The following is a 22,520-nucleotide window of genomic DNA, read 5'->3' as shown; positions in this document are numbered from 1 at the left end:
TTTATGCTGGAAAAATTAGTGATGAGTAGATGCTGAGGTCTGAGTGACCATTACTCCGTGCACGTAGGCAAACTGCCGAAGCACATATTTCTTTGTGTTGTGGATGATTGCTAGTTTTAGTTAGAAGTGCTTTTCTGCAGGATGGGTGTACACACCTGGTAGAGCCTTTGACTGTCAGGCTGGGGTGTGTATGTGATTATATGTGCCAGTAGTATGTGTGGTTGAGTGTCATATTATGTGATAGCATCAGCTCTTGGCAGCACTTGGTTTAGCAGCTCTTGGCAGCAGTATCAGTGACTGTGGTTGTATGAGACTGAGTCAGGATTGCTATTAGAGTGTGATTGTGTGCCTATGTGTCTTTTGAGAAGACTGTGTGGGTGGTTGTGGTGCGTGTTAAAGATCTCAACAGGTGAACCAGGAGGTGAACCTGTTGGAGGGAAAAGTTTTATAGTCCATTGATTCACCCCCCCTTTCAGTGGCCATTACTGTTTAACAAACTCCACCAGGCTTCAACATGCCTTCAGCTAAAGGGAAAGTTTGTCTTCTCAAGAAGGCACTATATGGTCTCAAACAGTCACCAAAAGCATGGTTTGAGCACTTCCAGTTCCGGCACGCTATTCTGAAGAATGGGTATTCCCAGAGTCAAGCTGATCACACTCTCTTTACCAAGCGGGGCAATGGTAACATTACAGCCCTTATTGTCTATGTTGATGATATTGTGGTCCCTAGAGATGACACAGCTAAGATAAATAAACTGAAGATCTACTTGGCTCAACAGTTTGAAATCAAAGATCTAGGTCCCTTGAAGTACTTCTTAGGGATTGAAGTATCAAGGTCCAAGAGAGGAATCAACATATGCCAACAGAAGTTTGTTTTCAATTTGTTGACAGATACAAGGATGTTAGGCTGCACACCAGCAAGCTCTCTTATTGAGCAGAACCACAAATTTGGAGAAGCTTGTGGTCCCTCTCTTGTTGATGCAGGAAAGTACCAAAGGCTAGTGGGAAAGCTTATCTTTCTTTCTATGACACGCAAGTCTTATTTCTGTTTTTAATTTGTATTTCTTGTTAGGAAGTTAACGACAAAAGGGATTATAGATTTTTTTTATTTAAGAGTTGTAATACCTCTCCAATCGACAGAGAATGAAAACAGAAGTTTTTTTATTAGGATACTGATTAGTGAGACTCCTCTCTTCCCCTTTCTCCCCCAATCAATTCTGTTCCTTTCTCTCTTCTGTCTCCAGCGAGCTCTCTTCTTCTTCTTTTATTTTCTCTCCTATTGAACTTCTCTTCTCCTCTTACTATTTCTTCTTCAGTTTCAACAGGTATCGCTCTGCATCACCAGCAGAAGATTCCTTCCTTCGGTTGGTATTACTATTCTCTGTTGCAAACATCACAGGATTTCAGCAAGGATTTCCCTATGAAACAATCTGAAACAGGTCAGCTTGAATCAAATAAATACCTAATCAATACCTGTTTCTTCTATTTCTTCTAGTACCTTACTACCTTATCTATTATGCCTATCCTGCTCAATTCGTATTTTCTTTCTGAATATATAAATATGCATACTCTGTTGACTGTCCTTTCTATATTCTTTATCTGAGTTCAGATTTATTAACTAATTCAGACTCTCATTTAGTTGATATTCAAAATTACTGTCTTTTCTACTATTATGACAGACTTCATTATTGTGTGCTGATTTCTGAAACTGTTATTGACATAATCTGTTAAATCCCTACATATCATTCTGTGTCTTGATCTATCAATTGCTGTCTGAAACCTACTTAGACAACCCCAAGTTTCAGAACCGTACATTTATACCTGGTCCTGTCAGCAGCCTAGTTAACCCTAAATTCTGAATTGGGATTTAGAGTTTCAAGGACTGCATTACCCTTCAGTCAAGGATTTCTGAGCATCCAGAGTTATCACTATGAGTGAATTCCTTGTGCTTAGGAGTGGAGTCAATTTGGGCGAGTCAAGGAGTCAGAAGTTGGCAAGCTATGAATGGGTATACAAGTTACATGAGCATGACACAGGAAATCATTAATAGCACGAAGGCCACATTTTAAAAGAGCTTAAAGCTTCTTAATTAAAGAAACTTGTTACTTATAAGAATCAATGATACCTCTGAAAAACCTAATGGCACAAGAAAGCGGAAGAAGTTTACGAATTTTATCACTGAAAGGCTGTGGGTATGAATGAAGTGGCTGCATAGCAAAGGAAGAAAGAAGCTCCATGTTTAGCCAAAGCCGCTTATACAAAGACTTTTCAAATACATGGAATGAACCTTAAGAAGAAGCACAAATGGAATAATACATGGCCATCTGATTTGTTTGTGCAGCATACAATGCTTTGAACATCACAAAATGATTGGATCAAATTGGCTCGCTCAATTAGAATGCCAAAAGCAGGCTGGCTATGACCTATTGTCCGTACAGTATCATTGGGAATGTCTCTAGCAGATGAATGCCGTGAAGCATCTGGAAAACATTTTTGGCTGGGCGGAAGGCATTTGTTTAAGAAACCAGTAGAATCACTCTCCTAATAGTGCGCCAGAAAAAACAACACTGATAACCAATCGTTGCAGGAAACATCATATGTAGATATTGAGTGGTCAATAACAACCCATTCAGTCAAGTGTTGCTTAATGTGCCACCGAGAAATGAAAACATAATATTTGAAGCTACAAATCACAACAATAGATTGCGCTGGCATACAAGTGTCAAACCTGAAAATACAATCTGGCAGATAAAGTTTCACTGTTGTCCAGGAACTCGATGCTAGGATTGTGAAAAGATCCAAAACTATAATCCAGCACTGAAGATTGCTCCAGAAAGCGATCCATCTGAGGGCTCCTCGTGTGATCAATGGTTGAAGGTGAAATCATAGGAAGAGCTGAAAGTCTCAAGAGTGCAGAAGAACGTTCTTGGTATGCATCAACTAAAGCTGCAAGAGGCATGGGTGGAAACTGTGCTAGTGTTTCATCACAAGCATTGTCAATCCATGGGCAAAGTTGCTTGTGTCCATTATCCAGCTTCAAGCTGAACACTGCAGCCGCTTTTTCAACTGAGAGGTGACATGATAAAATTTCAAGTTGATTTCAACACATCAGAATATTCTCAATAATTCACATGACTTTGTATCAGACTAACTACAATAGCATACTGAATACCTTGCTGCTGTGACCATGATGAGGGAGTAGAAAATAAGAGACGTGCTCCACATGACTCACAAGCTATGATGTCCATCTCTACATTAATCCAACCTCTCCTCGCACAGTTTACAGCAGTTACTACCTGCATAAAATAAGATCATCATTAACAAAGGCAGTTTGCTTTAAGAAAACACTGCAATAAGAAAATATTTAGCACCCACCTTCCTGAAGTCAAGAACATGGAGTATAATCATCAGACAGATAGTACAGTACTCAAAAAACTCATACAAATATCTGTTTCCAATTATCCCATGAATAAAATATGAAAATTTCCTGATAGAATCCTGACCATCTATCAGTTAGGGAGTTAAAAGAAAAAACATAACGTTTTGACCCTCTGATACCCATCTCCCATTGCTCAAAACAATGCTTATGAAGAAGGAGAAGAAGCTCTATCCCAAATTGATGTTGGATACCCTGTTAAATAGATACATGAAGTTGAGATGCCTTCAAATTTCCAGAGATTCTGATAGACTTATTCACAAGTACCATGCACTAGTAATGAAATGCCTTTCACCGCTTGTGATTTAAGATAACACCTCTAGACAGTTCAAGAATCCAATTGAACTAAGCAAGTAAGCAACAGGACTCACCGAGAGCCACCGATAGAGAAGTCTTGTGTCAATAAAAATTTGCACCATTTAGGGTTCCATTTTAATTCCAATACAAATATAATTACAAAATCAACATAAATTACCAATCAAATGCCATGGATTCATAGGAACTCATCAAACAATTTAAAAAAATAAAATGATCTATTTAGTGATGTATCTATACCAGTTGATTTCTGTGCTTAAATAAACAAGGAGGTATTAAAAGCACAAGATGAAGAGGTGAGAATGAAGAGAATGCTGCAATTGAACCTTGGGTTTTCCGAACCATGTCATCGACTTGAATGTAGCTAACCTCCTCATAAGATCCCCTCGATCCCATGGTCTGCACAACGGAGTCTGCTTTGACCCAACAGAGACCACCTGACGCTTCAAACCTCCGACAACATCTCCTTCCGAGTTAGATTCCGCCATCAACGCATTAGACATCGAATTCTTGCGTTTTTTACATCTCAAAGGTTGTTCGGTTCCAGGTGAACTATCAAAATTGAATTTTCAAGAACATCAAATGAGATAATGAGCATCAATCCGTCGAAATTGATCAAAATATCAAACAAAGATAAGAGAGAAGCAACAAAGATCAATGGGATTTGGGGAAGAATATTACAGATTGCTTGGTCTCGGAGAATGGAACAGCTTGTCCATTATCGAGTGAAACCTCTTCTCCGATTCTTCCGCCATCGCTTCTGATTGTGTCTAAGCGACTGTTTCGGTACAGGTCTTCGTTCTTCTTCCTCGGTAACCTCAGACCGGCATGATAACCAGGCTCTGTGGTCTCTGCGAGGACAAAATATACTGTCCCGAACATGGGATGGGCTTGAGGTGGTTTAAAACTCGTAATCGATTACGGAAGCGGTCAGTGCCGAGATTCCAAGTCCGACTCGGATTAGAATCGGCTTGGTTTGAGAAAACCCTAAAGTGGGAAATCGGAATTGGCGATTCCTGATTCGATTCGCTGATATTCTTGAAACCTTGGGCTTAGTGCTTGGGGGCAAATGGTTTAGGAGAATTATCAGCGCCACCCCAAAGATATGACATTATTAAACGCACCCACCTTAATAATGTAAATATCAACTAGGGATGTAAACAGATCGGATTCGGCTCGGATAGTGCTATATCCGCATCCGCAATCGAATCCGATTAGTTTTCGGACGGATTCGGATAATGTCAAACGGATACGGATACGGATCGAATATTTTATTCGTTTACATGTAAATATAGCTTTTCAGATAGCTATAGCCTATCCGTATCCGCATTCGTTTAGCTTTCGAACGGATTCGGATAGTGCTAAACAGATACAGACATGGATTCGGAAACAAATTTCAGCTATTCATTTACACCCCTAATATCAACCTTAACCCAGATTCTAATGGGTTAACCTTTTAACTGTTAAATAGTGATGTCAACAGGTTAATTTTTTTAAAGACAATACTATCCTTCTTATGACATGAAGTTCCTATTCTACCCTTCCAATTAAAAGAAGGGAACCAAATCCTTCTTCTTCCTCAATCGAACGAAGAAACCCTCACCAATCGTATAATCACCTCTGCAATTGTCGACAAAGTCGAGGGACAAACCATACATACCGACGACCAAAGAACCCGGCATCGAGCGATGAAGGTAGAGAAGTCCCCGACGAAGCTCTTCCTCACTCTGGTAAGTACTGAAGATGCCCCAGTTCCTCTTAGTGTAAGTTCTCACAAAACCATTGCTTCCAAATCGATTTTTTTTTAGTTGAAATCATTTGTAAATTTTTTTAATTTTTTAATTTTTTTTTTTGGATCCATGAATGCATGAACAGCTTAGTGTTGGGGTTTTTATTGCAATTTGTAAACAAATTTATGTGTTTAGGCTTGATTGCAGTTTCCTTCATGCTTATCATGAGTTAAACCAAGTTTTAGAGTTGAAATCTCTTAGTTTTAGGGTTTTGCTTCACAAAACATCACACCGCATTTTCAGATTTGAGGACCCTATTGTAGGGTTCCTAAGACTAATTCCCGCCAAATCAATCCCCAATTCTAGTTTTTGAGACAAATTCCAGCCAAGAGAGCACACACACACCTTAAGCCCCTTGCTGTAACAGAGAGCGCACTCTCTCTCTCTCTCTCTCTCTGCCCTGCTGCACCACTCACTTGCACACACACACCCCACTGGCCTGCTGCACCACTCACTTGCAAACCCCCCATCACTGTCCTATTGCACCAGTCACTTGCACATACACACACACTGACTTGCTGCACCAGTTACTTGTAAGATGTAGCATTTGCAAGCAGGTAGACCACAACAAGAGAACCTGCAAAGATGGTCCAATGAAAGGGAAACGGAAAGGGGTAGCATCAACCAGCACACCTGCTAGTGGTAAAAGAAAAAGGGTGGCATCTAAGGTATATTTGTTTTCTTTCCTCTAAACAAGTCTTATTTCATAAATTTGTATATACATGCATGTTGCTTTTTTGCTAGTGTAGAGAAAGCAAAGTGGATCCAGCAATCAAGCTAATACCAGTAACTCTCAAAGGCAAACCATATCAAATGCTGCCTCTACAGAGACAATTGGGTGTATACAAGAAAGGGTGAGAGCAAAGATGGCAGTGAAGAGAGCAAGAAGAAATGCAAAAGTTCCAAGTAGTTTAGCCAAAGAAGGTGGTGGTCTCTAGTTGTAGGCAATGTTTTAAAAGGAATGTTTTAATGGACAAGTGGATTGTATTGGATGATAAACTATTTGAGGAGTGTTTTTATGAATTTTGATGATAGTAGTGTGTTTGGAACTTTGGATTGTATTAAGATCATTATTCGGGATTGAAAGGAGGGCATGCCAACGTGAGAAACCCTTCCATTGTCATCTCTATGGCCATTCTGCACCATGGATTGGTCCTTTGCTCAAATAATGATCGATCTTGGAACCTATTAGCATTACTTGATTCACCAAATATTTAAGTAACACTTATTGATTATCCATTTGTTGTTTGTGGGTTTCAAATTGTTGTTTTTTTATCCTTGAATTGCTGACTAAGGGCAATAGAGACCTCGGAGAGCTTCTTCACAGCCGCATCAAGAGACTTCATTCTTGTGTTATTAGCCATTGCTTGAGCAAGCCACGAAAGATCAAATACTTGATAGAATAAAACAAGCGGAATATTCATGGAGACCAATGAGCATACAATAAATTACAGAGGTGTTCTTGGTGTACCTGGATCCATGGTTGTGGAAACCGAACTCTTGATGATCCCTGTCGCACATGGACTGTGTTGGTCTGGTCTGTCCTCTTTCACTTAACTTTAGGTTTTTCCAGAGAGGTCACTTAATGGGTCAGTGACAACTATTTATAGTGGTGAGGGCAGGGACCAACCCTGCATAAAAATAGGGTTTCCTTCCCATTAAGTAAACAACACTTTAGGTCCACACATAGTAACTAGACTCATACCATTAAGGCAGCTCCCATCAACACTGCTAAACCGATTTTGTTAAAATAAAGTGGGATTATGCCAGCCCACTTTATGGAAATCTTACAATACTAACTCAGATTTTGAAGAATTAACTAGAGAAAGGTGAGCAAGAGTAAGAAGATAAAACTAAAGATTTTTATTGAAGATTTGGAAAAAGAATTACAGAAAAATACAACTTCGAGTGTCTCTAACTCCATTAGAATGAGGATGAGAGAGAAAGAGAGAGAAATACAAGTAAGAGAGAAGAGTTACAATGAATTTTCCATACTCATTATCCCTCAAAGGCTCTCTTTTATAACTTTTCAAATGCTCACCCACCAACTATACAAACAGAACTGTAACTAAATTCGAATTGTCACTTTAGTTCGTTACAAAATCCTTTAGAGTTGATGGTCGTTTCTTGTTTCTCATGCCCTTGTAGGAGCCACATAAGTCTCTGATGTGGCCTCTGAACTTACTGTTGTATCTGTAAAATTTCCATAAGGTGAGCTGGCATAATCCCATTTTATTTTAACAAAATTGGTCTAGTTGTATTGATGGGAGCTGCTTTAATGGTATGAGTCCAGTTACTATGTGTGGACCTAAAGTATTGTTTCCTTAATGGGAAGGAAACCCTAGTTTCTATGCAGGGTTGGTCCCTACCCTCACCACTATAAATAGTTGTCACTGGCCCATTAAGTGACTAACCTTAGAAAACCTAAAGTTGTGTGGAAGAGGGCAGACTAGACCAACAGTTCGTGTGCGATAGGAATCGTCAAGAATTCGACTACCACAACCACGAATCCAGATATGCCAATCACACCCTTGGATTTATTGTATGCTCAGTGATCTCCATGAGTGTTCCGCATGTATTATTCTATCAATGGTATCAGAGACTGATCATGGTTGATCAATGTGGCTACAATTATTAATTTTATTATTGTTATGCGTGAATGGAGCAATCGATCAAAAAAAAAACCTTGCGGCCATGGCGGCAACAGTCGACCGCAGGGAAAGTCCATACTTTTCTGCTGGCCAAATATCTATATCGATCAATTGATCGCAGGGATGAGATAAACCTTCGTCGTGAGGTTTAAGACTAACAGTAACCCATATTGGCCGCCACTAGAGGTGGCAATTTTTTCCTTTATGAAACCTCTGAAATTTGCAAGTTTTTTTGCCTTTTTTGTGGTGGCGGTTGAGTTTTCTAGCATCTGGGCAGGAGTTATGGTCGCCGGGTTGGGGGTCGTGTTCGTTGGTAGCATCAAGGCTGCCTGTCGCCCCCTTGAACCGCCACAAGAGGCGACAGATTTCTTCTAAAAAAAAACCTTAAATTTTTCTTTTTGCAAATCTCTGTTGTCGTTGGGTTTTTCATCAGCCATTGAAGGCGGCGTTATGATCGCCAAAGCACGGTGATTCTTCGTCTGGAGTTTCAGAGGCTGCCGCCCCCTGGTTCGGCAACCACCAACGGCGGTGGTGGAAGTTTTTTTCAAAACGCTAAATCTGATTTTCCTTTTGCGTATTTTGGGGAAGAAGATGGGGGAATATTCCCCTGTCCGATTCCCCTACCTATTTTGATCTTTTTAAAAAAAAAAAATTTAGAAAAGTCGAAAGTCAAAAGTCAAAAAAGTTCAAGCAAATGGGTTCTGCTATCGTGCGCACAAGAGGGATTGCTAACGTGCTCCCGGGTTGGGTCGACCCAATGACCCGACCCAACAACCCGGTTGAGTGACCCGAAGTTTGACCCTACTCGACCCAGTTGACAGGTCAACGTGTTGACCGTTGATCGCAGTCTGACCGGGTTGGTTTCGGTCCATTCGGTTCGATTCTGGCCCATGTCTTGGCCGGTTCGATTCTGGTTCATAAAACAGAGTCTAAAAAAAAAATAGAGGAGGAAAACAGAAATTAGTTTGGTTTTGTTTTTGTTTTATAAACAAAAATGGATTTGGTTTGGTTTTTTACTTTTCCTATTTTATAAACAGAATCTATAAACAAAAAAAAAAAAAGAAATAAATATTAAAAGGTTTTTGGTTAATTCTGTTTATACTTTGTGCAATTTTGATCTGTCACGATAGGGAACACATAACTTCTAACACTTAGAAAAATTTTTGATGTGTTTCCAATTTTCACATAATGAGATTTTGTAATTGTCATTATGATAGAAAATTATTTACTTGTTGAATCTAGTAATGGTATGATGGAACACCTTGTATATATATTAATTGTTTCATGCTCTTGTGTTCTATATTACAGTATAATAGGATATGTGGTGTATATCTCGTTACTGTTTGTTATTGCCACCATGATGCAATGCCTTTATATTGTGGTGTTCCAGTAGAAACACGTTTAGTGTTTGATTTGTACCTCGTTATATTTCAAATTGGTACGATAGAAAAGTTTTATGCATGGTAACACTTAGTCTTATTTCAGTTGTATTTGTTACATGCCTAAAGAGGACTTTTGAATGAAAATAAAATGAGCATATTCGGTTTTTTGGTGGCTTATTATTATTATAAAGTCCATTAAATTTGAAAATGTGTAATATGGATATAAGCCTGTATTAATTTTCTTTGTTTAAAGGTTTATCATCGTTTTATGCCATGTTTATCATATTGTCATATTGACTGATCGAACCGGTGGGAGGATGGAATTATGTACTTTGAGTCGGTTATATGGTTCGACCAGTGAAAAAATGTAATTATGAACTTTGTTTAGATTTTGACTCAATTTTGTCTGTTTTGGTTCAATTCAGGCGATGGATTATTCGTAGAAAATGATTTGGTTCATTCTATTTACAGAAACAATTTTTGCTGATATAATTCATGGAAACGTTTCAAAGAAATATTTTTGCTTCAAAATACTATTTATGCACTTCTTTTTTGGGGAAACAATTCTATTTTGGAAACTGTTTTGGTAAAAGTGATTTTCTAAATTATTTTAAGGCTATTTTTAAGTCCTTTTTGAGCCGTTTTGATCCTGAATTTAAAGAGTACCTTGGACCGATGGAAGTATAAAACTTAAGTCAAGGATAATTTAATGTTCCATACAGTGTCAGGAACGTGTTAAAGCATACTCTCAATTTTAGGGACATTAAATTAAACTCCCACATAAGGACCTGTTCGGCTGCATTAAGTATCCCTTGGCCTTTTAAGGTGTTGTTTGGATACATAAAGTAAATTTTGGTGCATATTGGTTGTTTAATTGATTAATCATTTATGCTTTGTTTTCTCTCATGTTATGTCACATACATATACGATTTGCAACATCACATTTTGGACTATTTTAAGTGTGGATTCAGTGCCATTAAGGTTGTGACATCTAACTATGTCACAAGAAGGTAAATAAGACCACATGTATATTATAATACATTAAGGAATTTGTGGCATTTTTGTATTGTCATGAGGTATTATAATCAGTGATGTACGCTTTTGGTTTTTGTGATATTTAGGAAAACACAATCTTTAATGTCTGAAATTTACAAGTTTGCCATTGAGGGGATATTGTTGCCACATGTTCCATCATTTTATATCCCATAAAGTTATTTTAGGCAATCCTATAAATATGTGAAGACATTGAAATTTTAATTTGTTAAAACTTGTGTACAAGATGAACATGATGATGTCCATATATAATTGATGTTTTGGATCATTAAAGTAGTAAACTTGGGCTTATAAAGTTACGGATTAAATATTTCCATCATAGTTTTAATGAAACCTATTTGAAAGGTCTTATAAATGGATTGACCATAAATTATTTATGGAAGTGAATCAGAAATCCTACGATTTTAAGTTTAAAATAATTTATGAATTCTATATATGACCTGATTATTGTGTTTGGCTTCATTTCTAAAAATCATTTCTGTAGATTGGTTCTATATGTCTTTTCTGATCTTGAAAGTCATTTATCAACAAACTTTTGTGGATTACTTCCTGTGTTTATAGTTATTATTTTGGAACCTCTATGATATCGTAATTATGAATATATTGACTTGTGAGTCCTACTATTATGTATTATTTTTCTATCATCATATACAATTAGGTTGGGTCGACTCAATAATCCGGCTCGTCGACTTATTTTAGACTAGTGGACCCATTGCCAGTATGGTCTTTTGATTTTGATCGATTTTGGTCTTTTGGTTTATGACAGTTTTGAACAAGATTGTTTAGTTCAAGAGTGAGCAAGTTTTAGATCTTATATGAAGCTTTCTTTTGGTGTCACCATGGCAAGATAGAATTCTATCCTACTATGGGTGATGGATGCATTACACATTGATTTATATGCATTACACTTGCTTTTCATGAATTTTTTTTAGTCAATTTGATGTATTTTGACTTGCTTATCGGCATTATACAGTGTGTGACATTCGATTTCGTCACGAGGGATTGCATATAGCCTATTCTTGATATTAACATTCTGTGATAATTCTAAACGTCACGAAAAGATTAATTTAGGTGACACTTCTTTAAATATATTGGCTATATGTGTTTTATGATAAAAGCAATATTGATAGAAATTATTGAAAGAAAATGGGCATTCAGTAGCAATCCAAGTTTATGGGGTTCATGATTTAAGTGATTATGCTTCCACTTAGTGGGCTAGTTACTTGGATTGTGAAATCATCATTGACTATTCGGGTGGATTGCAGTCAAGAAAATCATATGACGAATGATGTGCTCTTGCCACCACAGGTGAGTCATCGTTTGATCGGTTTCGCTTGATGGTGTTAGGGTGACGTTTTGGGCTTCGCAGCTCTAGAGGTTCTTGTCTTACTACCACAGGTGATAGAATCGAGTGGTGTTGTTTCAAGCGTCTCGCCTTGCAAGTGAGAGATTTCACTGCGTGTTAGACGATCTTGCCACCACAGGTGTGACCCCGATGACGCCGGATCTTTCCCCAGTTTATATTTTTCTATAGTTACTGAAAATAAAACTGGGATAAATCTGATTAATAAACCCTAATTAATTAGTTTCAGTCATATTATTGGGATATTGATATGCTTTCAGTTATTGCATATTGTATGTTTTGATAAATTTTGTATGATCATGTTTATCAGTTTTAACTTCCCAATTATCTTCAATCAAAATCTTGAATGGTTCCAATTTAGGGAATGAAACGAATTCTTTAATGTTTTTTATGACTATAGTGAGAATGAATTTTGCCATTTTAGAATTGACAAACCTTCCAAGCCATTGGCTGACAGCTCCATTGAAGATAAAATTTTTTATGAAAAGTGGGAGGTATCAGATTGGTTATATCTGATAGTCATAATATACATTATGGATATGACCATCAAGAGAAGTGTCATTTTGATTGAGAGTACTAAGGAACAGAAACTCATTACACCTATAAACAGAAGATTCATTGTTTATAATGAACTTTAAAGAACACTTATATGGATTTTGTGTTGTTTACACCCAGTCCTTATAATAGTGTTAGTGTGTCTGTGAGTATATTATAAAGTACTATTTATGTCATACAAGTTGAGTTAAATGGAGATAAAATACTTGATATGTTTTCTTGTATGGTATATTATTCAATTATTCTTATCTTAGTTTGATAACATTTATCTGAATATCAGTGAGAGTTAGATAATCTTTTCTTATATTTTATAGTGACGATATTCTTACTGCAAGTAATAATGTTACCATTTTACTTGAGACAAAACAGTAGTAACCATTTTAATAAGAAGATCTTGGTGAAGCCTCTTATGTTTAAGGATTAAGATTCACCTTAATAGAACTATATGTATTCTTGGTTTGTCTCAAAAGACCTCTTATAGAAAAAAACCGATTTACCAACACTCAGTGAACTCAGGTGAATAATACTCTTTGTGCATCTAATGTTGGTAGTTTAATGTAACCTCAATAATACATATGGATTGATATTACTTATTTTATATTTGAATAATCTTGGAATAACACATTAGGTAACTGCCAAGATGACCTAAAAGACCATATGTGGATACCTGTTTTGTGATGACAGATGGTGTTATATGTTAGATGAGCGTCTAACAGACACTGACTGCTTGTCTGTATACAAGCAAGAGATTTGTGGTCTATTATGATGTCACTATTTAGACTATATGGCTGAGGCATTTTTTAACTCAAGGAATTTGATATTTATGCTTCCTTGTTATAGAGAAAGTATGTGAGTCATAAAACTCAGTAGGGTAAATTACTGTAGATAATATGATTGTTGATCCTCTCACTAAAGGATTTGACTCCAAAAGTTTTCAGGAGTATGACAGTAATATGGAACTTGTTAGTTATTTTGATGCATTTTATTAGTGGGAGTTTTGCTTATGTATACAGTTGCTGCTTATGTATACAATTGCAACTGGTTTCATATCCTTGTCTTTTGTGACATTTTATTCTCGAGAATATATAAACATCTTTATTATGGCCATTTGTTTATTGTGTATACACTTGATTAATTGCCTTATAGAGAATTAATTGAGGTCATAAGTGGTGTATTTACCTTATTCGGTATATGAGGTTCCAGTCAATACACGCACATCCAGTTGTTAAATAAATGCATGCAGATTCTATTGTGTACACTTGATTTTTGCCTCCTTCAAATATTTGAGGCTATGTGGTGTATTTGTCTCCTATGGTACTTGAGGCCTTCAGTAAATACGCGCACATTTTGTTCACTAGAAGAGCCTCATTCGTTTTCGAGGAGGTATACTAGTATGTTGGGACATTCGGATCCAGTCTCAACAAGCTTTCTTATATGAAGTATTTGCGTTTGGGCGACGCGTACGGTAAAATGAAACCTCCAGTATTTGTCTCATGCGGCTCATTCGGTTTCCGAGCTTGGACCAATTTGGAAATTGGCATGTTGATCATTGTATCATGTATTTTTCATACCACACTCTCATACTGTACAACCCAAGTTGGTGAGGCCATAAGCACTTTGATGTGTTAGGTCCCATGTCTCTTTAGATGTGACGATCTGCACTGTTGAGTGTTTGTAATTTCATTCGGACCAAGACATCAGTTTTAAGGTGTACTCCATTCAACACTATCTTTTGTGGCCACAATCAGTTTGTCTAAACCGGAGAGTCATTTTAAAAGGTTTTCAAAATCAAAACTTGTGACATATGCAGCTCAAGTAGGAGATTGTAAGATTTCCATAAGGTGGACTGGCATAGTTCCACTTTATTTTTACAAAATCGCTTTAGTTGTGTTGATGGGAGTTGCCTTAATGGTATGAGTCCAGTTACTATGTGTGGACCTAAAGTATTGTTTCCTTAATGGGAAGGAAACCCTAGTTTCCATGCAGGGCTGGTCCCTACCCTCACCACTATAAATAGTTGTCACTGGCCCAGTAAGTGACTAACCTTAGAAAATCTAAAGTTGTGTGGAAGAGGGCAGACCAGACCAACAGTTTGTGTGCGACAGGGATCGTCAAGAATTCTGCTGCCACAACCACTGATCCAGGTACGCCAATCACACCCCTAGATTTATTGTATGCTCATTGATCTCCATGAGTGTTCCGCATGTATTATTCTATCAGTATCATGTATTGTGGCCACATCAGCTGCAAAAGTCACATTTGGCCCTTCTTCTTGTGTTGAGCTGCTGGTGCCCCTGCTTGTAACATTATTTAAGGTTTCTTATGATATGGAGTGGATGGCTAGCATTTATTTTGAAGAAGAAGAGAAGGTGATTTAAGGTTTCATATGAGATGGAGTGGTTGGCCAAGAGAAGAAAAAGAAGTTCCACTTGGGGAGAAGGAAGTGATTTTCTAGGAATAGAGATAAGGGATAGGGGATTTGATATTTCTAATGATGAAATAAGAACTCTTTGCGAAATGCTATTTTCACCCATTTTCAGCTTGTATGTACCATATTTCTTCTTTAGATAGGCAATAGAAATATATTTTATAATATCATATGAGGGGTCTCCAATTCAAAACCTAAACAACCTTGGCAACAAAAAGGCAAAAAAAGAGGAAAGGAAAAAATATGGCATATAGATGAACTACAATAAACAAACCACATCACCACCCACTCTACCAGGTACAACAACCACCTTTGCTACCAACTTCTAGTCATTTCACTGTAAACTACAGTATGCTCCCTTATATTCTATAATTTGTTCGTTATTTTTGTTTTCTCAGACTTGATCATTGCTTATTGCTAGCATAATTATACCATATTGCATTGATATGATTCTTCATATAGCATATAAGTAGGATTATATCATTTTCATTATGCTATCTAGCTATTTGTGATATTAATAGTAGTAGATATAATGGATACATCAAAAAGTATATTAGCATGCCTAGGTCGCCTAGGGAAATTTATCCTCTCAAGTACGGTGCACTGCCTAGTGCACCACAATAAAGACTCCAACCGTAAAAACATGGGCAGCTGTGTCTTTTTATCCTCTCAAGTGTTGGGCAGACGGTTGAATTCTTAAGTGTGGTGCACTGGGCAATGCACCGCTCTTGAGAGGATGAAAATCTGGTCGCCTAGGCGGCCGCCTTATCACTTAAGCGCTTAGGAGGCCCTCAAACGCTTTTGGTCGCCTAGCACTTTGACCATTATAAAGCTAAGCTGGAATACAAAAACACTAGCGAAACTAAAGAAACTAGAATCACAATGAACTTATAAAATTTGAGAAAAGTAAGATTAAAACTAAATGTGAATATGTGGTAAAAATATCAAAGCAAAGTAATGGTTAGATTAGGGGAGATACACATGGACAAAGAAGTTGTTTATAAGAGATACAAGGAGATGTGGTAAGTAGGCATTTCCTCTCCTGCAGAGTAATAAATTTAGGGTCGAACATCTTCGAAAATAGAGGATTTCAGTTCTTATAACAATTGAAGCTAAAAACTTGGTTCTGATTGCTTGACTGTGACAATAATGTAGATCTGGGCTTTGATTTGATAAAAAAAAAAAAAAAATCAACCAAAACATTGTTAGCCTTCAAAAGAGGTTTTTTTTTTTTCTCTCTTTAGCCTTTAAAAATGCCAAAAAAAAAACCAGAAAAATTCCAAAAAAAGAGTGTATGTTATGTTTCTCACTATTCTTTAATTCTTTAGGCCTAATCCCCCCTATTGCATATTTAAGCCACCTTGTGCATGTTTTTTTCTCTTTTAGGAAATATATATGTCATTTTATCATTTTAATTCAAAAAATCTATAAAAAAAAATGCATGCTTGCTGTGTTTTCTGTTTATGATCATGAAACGTGTCATTATTCACTGTTTATCATGTTAGTGGAATTCCAAATCATGTCATATTAGTTTTATTTATTTTCTATTTTTTTCATAATTAAGACATATATGTCATAATGTACATACTATGATGAATTTAAAATAGGAAATCAAAGAAATATGATGCATTTTAGTAAATATATTCCATGTGCATATTTTTTTGGAACTTAATAATTTCATACAACAAAAGCACAATTAGTATATGGTTTAGAAAGATTGGTTCCGGCCAGGCATTATGAGGTGCCTAATACCTTCCCCAAACGTAATCTGACACTTATCCAGAGATCTAAAGCAGACCTACCATTGAGTTTTGAGTTAATTTAGCGCATCTTCTACAAGGGAGGGATACCATTTTGGCTCATAATCCTTAATCTAAGTGACAACTCCATTTTTTTTCCGGTCCACTCTCTTCCAACATGAGAGGATACTGCGGTGAGATACTGGATAGTAAGTTAATTTGAACCAGAGATTCACCCGATCCGATCCCAATTTCATTGTGAAGTACTCGTACCCAATTATTTAGTTAAAAGTGTTTTTTCCTTCGTCTGATTGGTATATATATTAAGAGTGAGGCTGGCATTGTTGCCAATCTAACATCCCTTCTGGTCGTCCGATTGGCATAAGTTGTTTTGAAACTTACACCTTTGATTAGTATAATGACTTGGGTTTGAGGTCATCCATTTGGTGCTAAAACTCTGATTTCTCATTGTTTCCCATCTCAGTGAGCTTTGCATGCAACGCTCTTGTTTTGTAGACCAAAAGATGGAATTTTTGGATGAAGAAAGTCGATCGAGGTTCCTCTTCCATTCTCGCATTTGTTCTTCTCACAGCCCAAAATCTGAACCCCAGAGGATCAGCAAACCATTGGTCTTCATCTACACTTCTGTTTCCATTCTCTTCTTCGTTCTCTCCTTTTTTCTTCAATCCGAAACCCTCAAATTCCTCTTCATATGGTTCTCTCTGTCCCTCCTCGTTGGCCCATTCGCTCAAATCTCTATCACTAGCGACGACATTCGTGTCGGTAAGGGCGAGCCTCTCGAGCCATTGTCAGATCTCGATCCACCCCTTGAATTTGATGAATCAAAGAAAAGAGCTTCCAGTCGCTGCCAAAAAGTTCGAAGATCTATGGATTCCGTGGTGAACTCATCGTCAGTGGTGGTTGCGACTATTGACAACTCAGATAAGAAATTCGAGAAAAATAGAGGGAATCCTGCATGTAACGATAATGGGTTTGTAGTTGAAGAAGAAAAGGAGTGGACTGATGAGGATTTTGAGCTACTGACGAAACAGATATCGAAGCATCCTGTTGGAGAGCCAAAACGATGGGAATTGATAGCTGAAGCTTTCGGGGGAACGCACGGATAGGATAGTGTGATTAAGATAGTGAAATCACTGTCAGAGAAGAGACCCAGTGGTGGAGATTCATTCTTGTAGCTTCTGAAGCAAAGAAAACCCTTAGAAAAGCTGTGAATGAAGAATCAGCAGTTGAGTCGACGACTAATGTTGAGATTAAGAAAGAAAAAGTGGTTTGAATTGGACCTCTGGCGAAGATATTGCTCTTCTTAATGCTCTGAAGGCATTTTCGAAAGATGTTCCGATGAGATGGGAGAAGATCACAGCTACTGTTCCGGGTAAATCTAAGGCTGTTTGTATGAAAAGAGTCACTAAGTTGAAAAGGGATTTCCATAGCTCAAAAGCTATTGCAGACTCATAGTAAGGCCTTCCCCCTACCCCCTTCTTCTGTCTTCTCTTCTCCTCCCTTTTGTGACTGCAATTAATCACTGTGAGAGTATACTTTGAAGACCTGAATCAAGCCTCTGTGAAGTTCTTATTAGTTGCTGCTATTATACAACCTGAGGAGGCCCTAGAACAACTGCAGATCTGCAGTTTCAGCCCAGTTGCTCCTGCAAATTTTGAGCCTTGATTTCTCTACAACCTGTACTCTGTTTAGGCAGAGGTTTGGAGGACTGGATCTCACAACCCAGGGCTACACTCGATCCTGACTTGGAGTCCAAAATTCCCCCTGGTTTGCAAGATCTCCACAAACTTTCTATTTTTTTTAATCTGTCCTAGTCAGAATTGACTGAGATTTGGAGGGTTTTCTACTATTGTCTGGGCCTTCACTCGACCTCACTTTCTACCTCTACTGCTAGCTGGATTATTCTACAGCACTCACCTTCTAATTCTGAGTTTTTCCTTCTATTTTCAAGACCAACTCAGATCTCTACTTCTGACCATCAGAATTGGATGAATTTTGGAGTATAGACCTTGTTCAACATCATCTACACTCAACCTAAGTTAGACATTGTTCTACAAGCAGGTTTGATCTCTACCTCCTAAGTTACTAATTCTGGTTTTATTGTTATTATAATGTTCCGCTGCAATCTGTCATCGATCCTATTGTAGAGTGCTTATTAATTGAACCTATTCTACATTAGCTGTTTATCGAAGAATCAATGTGGTATAATGGGTAGATGCCTTTTACATTTAAAAAAAAAGGTTCAGCATCTAAATACCATATGGAGAATAGATACAGAGATGGACAGGTTTATAAGAAATCAGCTTTGTCCTACCAGGGATCTAATTAGTATCTTCCTCAATTTCTCTGCGGACCACATCTGCACTAGAAAATCAGATGGTCAAGCAACAAATCAACTTACGCAAAAAGAGAAGCTAAAAAAGGATAATCTGCAGTACATTGGACTTCAAAGTTTAACCAAGTAAAAAACTCGGCATAAAGAAAAGCAAAGAAAAATGGGGACACAAAGTTTTACGATCTTTAATCTGGCCCAACTAAAGATGAATCAGAAGCGAACAAAGAAAATAACAGGTTAATTGAATAGTTCAAAACTACAAGATTTATAGTGCAATATTGTATTTGCTGCAATCTACATAAGTAAAACAATGTTTCCTTAATTCATAAAAAAACAAATAAAAAGAATCATATAAATGTAAAAAATGCACATACAATGCCACAACATCAATATCTAATCAGTTATTCTTCTAACATAGCTATAGCAGGAAATCAAAGAAGTGAATAATGAACAAACAATAACTCAGCCTTATCCCAACTAAATAGGGTCGGTTACATGGATCCTTATCCTCCAAAGCTCTAAAATGAACATGTCACTAAAATTTCAAATGAAATGTTGAGCACATGGAGAACATTATTTGACATACAAGTTAGCATTACATCCAACTTACGTAACACTAAGAAATGCTGCACCAGACAGCCCACAGATGCATTCAGCATAACATCCAATTCACGTAACATAATCATCATTGATTGAAAAAAGAAAAAAAATATTTCTAAAATGAAGATCTCAAGGTTTGATATAACAAAAACAGAAGAGATATACAGTTGATATAACAAAAAAAAGAAGTAGATATCCGTATCAAAATCGGGGAATTTCTTAAATCTCAATTGATGAAACTCAGCGTATTGAGCATGCCCGTCATCTATTTGTCGCAGTTGCAATACTAATGGTCGCTTCGTAACCATCCCTAAAATCATCACAAAACCGCCAAATCAGCAACCATAAATTAATAACAACAACAGTTACCCGAAGGCTCAGAACCCTAACCAATTCCCCGGGAAAGAAAATCATGGCCAACAATACTCCCCAGTATGGAAGACTTCCCATAACTCTGCTCTCAAAACAGAATGAGAGTTAGAACCAAAACATAATAAAAAGAAAGAATAGGAATAAAATGAGAAATCATACCCTATCCTTCAATAACGGCAATAGAAGGAAGGGCTCCAACAGCGCCAAGCCACCGTAGTCACTGTAGAGAGTACAAGCTCTCTGTATTCGGTTCACGATAGCAATCAAGCTTTCCATGGTCGCTAACTTAAGAACCCTAATTGTAGTTTCCGGGGTTTTCAAAAGAACGCAAGCAAGCGGAAAAATAAAATGGGGATATATATATACTAGTAAACATGCACGTGTGGTCTTATGTTGGAGAGAGAGAGAGGAATCGATGACTATTAATTGTTTAAATCAAAATTGCTAAAAGCAAGGGCAGAAAAGCAAGTACCATCTGTGTGAGGATATGGGGATAGCCAAACCTAGACTCCTATTGGTTGACAAGACTGATTGTCAAAACCGGTCCATGCCAAAATTGAATGAAGAATATGGTGTGAGATCCTAGAAGCAATAGTTTACAAGAAATTCAAATATTCAAATTATCAAAAACCATAGTTACTTGAAGACCTAAGTACAAAGCACAATATAAAGATTACAAGTTTTAGCCATAACCAAAAGAATTAGGAATTAAATGACACGGATCATCAGCCCTTGTTCTTTGTGTTGGGTACATAGCACAAGAAGCAGTTTGGAGTATTAGCCTTAGAGTTCCTTAGATTCTAAAGGACCTTAGAGTTCCTTAGATTGAACTCCAACCAAGTATAAGCCTCACAACCAAGGAGGAAGAGTAAATGACCATATTGGCTTGCTAGAATAAAAAACATCAAAATATTGCAATTTTTCGTTGTGTTTATGATGTTTTCATGAATCAGCCATGATAATCCCATCTCTTCCAAGTTCCAATAGCCTAGACAAGACTCTGTATATGTCAAAGATACAGTTGATAAGTAGGTGTGAGGGGTTCTTGCAATTCAAATGCAAAGTACAGCGGTTTCTAATTTGTGTGGCTTTTTGTTGTTAGTCAGTCAAACTATCTTTACTTTTGGATCTTGTATTAAAATCTTACTGTTTTATATTATAATCATTCAATCATAATAGGGTATCAATTGAATGGGGTAGAGCATCACAACAATGATAATAGTCATAATCTTGTTTGACCTCAAGCTCCTGAGGCAGTTGACCAATTTTACATGACCTAAATTATAAGCAAAGTGAAACCTAGTCATATGTGACCTGAGTTACAAGAAAATTGAAACAATCCATATATGGCCTAAATTATGACTGCAGTGGAAATTTAGCTTAAAATCGTCTCTCATCGTCTAGCAATATTCTTCTTTAAATGATTAAACAACTAAAGTTCATATATACCATTCAAATTGCTAACCACCACAATCATACCAAACTCTTGACATCCATTTGAGGAGATCAAGCACTCGGAAAGGCCGCATTACCTCATGAAAGTTGCCACTGGTAAAAAGATAATCTTTTGTCTATATTTAGAGGGAAAAATAAATATGTAAAGAAGAAAAATTTACATACCTAATATGCTTTGAGTGATTGATCAACAACCTCTTTCTTCTTGTTAACACTCTTGTACTCTGCAAGACATCAATAATTTCCAAAAATTGTTTTGGTCTTTTGGAGATGGGACTCTTAGCCTCTTTCTTCTTGTTAACACTCTTGTACACTATTCGCATTAAAACTTCTCTAGGTAGATGTCAATATGGTTGTTTAATCTATGCCAAAGCTAAGGGGTAGAAAGGGGGAAGTAGAGACAAAACAGAACAAAAGAATGGAATTGTTCATCCAAAAAGGCAATAAAAGAAAGGGGGAAGTAAAGACAACGACAGAAACAGAACAAAAGTAATAACAGTAAACTAAGAAAGAAAAAAACCAAGATATAGGGAGAAACCTCATCACATCCATCTTTTGCATCTTTGATCACATAATTTCATATTGTTTCTGTTTCAAACTTCTTATTGTCCACATTTTCAAAGGATGCCACATAAAAATCAGAAAAAAAAGACAAAGAAGCTCTATGGGCTCAACTCTTGGAAGCAATACATAATATCATATGAATTCAAGGGTTGCTTTATAAATTGCAACATGGCTTTTGCTGGACTCAATTAAGACTTAGGGGGTGAAGTAATACATAAAAAAAAACTCCACATAAGTGGATTCGGAGATAGAAAGTAGATTCATCATAGCAGCCAGTACAAAGTAAAAAATCAACATTTGAGGCTTAGATTTGATTTTGTGACCATTATGCTTAAAGTTTTTCACTCCAGGACAAGCTTATGATCCAAATATCAGAAAATTAAGATTATCAAAAGATACCAGAGAGCAGAAATTCTAGCAACTAATGCAAGCCAGACTTGTGCCATAGAATGGAATAAAAAG

General features: G+C 37.0%; 2 protein-coding genes across 3 annotated transcripts in view; one reads left to right on the top strand and one right to left on the bottom strand.

Annotated features, from left to right (window-relative positions):
• Nucleotides 1-4,607, bottom strand: part of LOC122662749 — a 31,625-nt gene extending 27,018 nt beyond the window's left edge. The window contains exons 1-4 of one of the 2 annotated variants that reach the window (XM_043858471.1): nucleotides 4,432-4,607; nucleotides 4,077-4,314; nucleotides 3,172-3,295; nucleotides 2,728-3,065 (exon numbers count right to left, since the gene is read on the bottom strand). In XM_043858471.1, coding sequence (XP_043714406.1) covers nucleotides 2,728-3,065; nucleotides 3,172-3,295; nucleotides 4,077-4,314; nucleotides 4,432-4,505 — 774 coding nt within the window. In that variant the 5' untranslated portion in view covers nucleotides 4,506-4,607. Of the gene's footprint in view, nucleotides 1-2,727; nucleotides 3,066-3,171; nucleotides 3,296-4,076; nucleotides 4,316-4,431 lie in introns of both variants that reach the window. The other variant, XM_043858477.1, reaches the window with a different exon arrangement.
• A 12,628-nt stretch (nucleotides 4,608-17,235) lies between these two features.
• Nucleotides 17,236-17,838, top strand: LOC122651963 (transcription factor MAMYB-like). Its single transcript, XM_043845556.1, has one exon. The coding sequence runs from the start codon at nucleotides 17,236-17,238 to the stop codon at nucleotides 17,836-17,838; it is 603 nt and encodes a 200-aa protein (XP_043701491.1).
• Nucleotides 17,839-22,520: the final 4,682 nt, after the last annotated feature.

Source organism: Telopea speciosissima, chromosome 1 (assembly GCF_018873765.1).
Source record: "Telopea speciosissima isolate NSW1024214 ecotype Mountain lineage chromosome 1, Tspe_v1, whole genome shotgun sequence".
Lineage (NCBI taxonomy): Eukaryota > Viridiplantae > Streptophyta > Magnoliopsida > Proteales > Proteaceae > Telopea > Telopea speciosissima.
This window is presented reverse-complemented; position numbering and strand designations above follow the sequence as displayed.

Bases quoted from the DNA above. Each gene is read 5' to 3' on its own strand.
- LOC122651963 (XM_043845556.1), top strand. From the start codon at position 17,236: ATGGAATTTTTGGATGAAGAAAGTCGATCGAGGTTCCTCTTCCATTCT.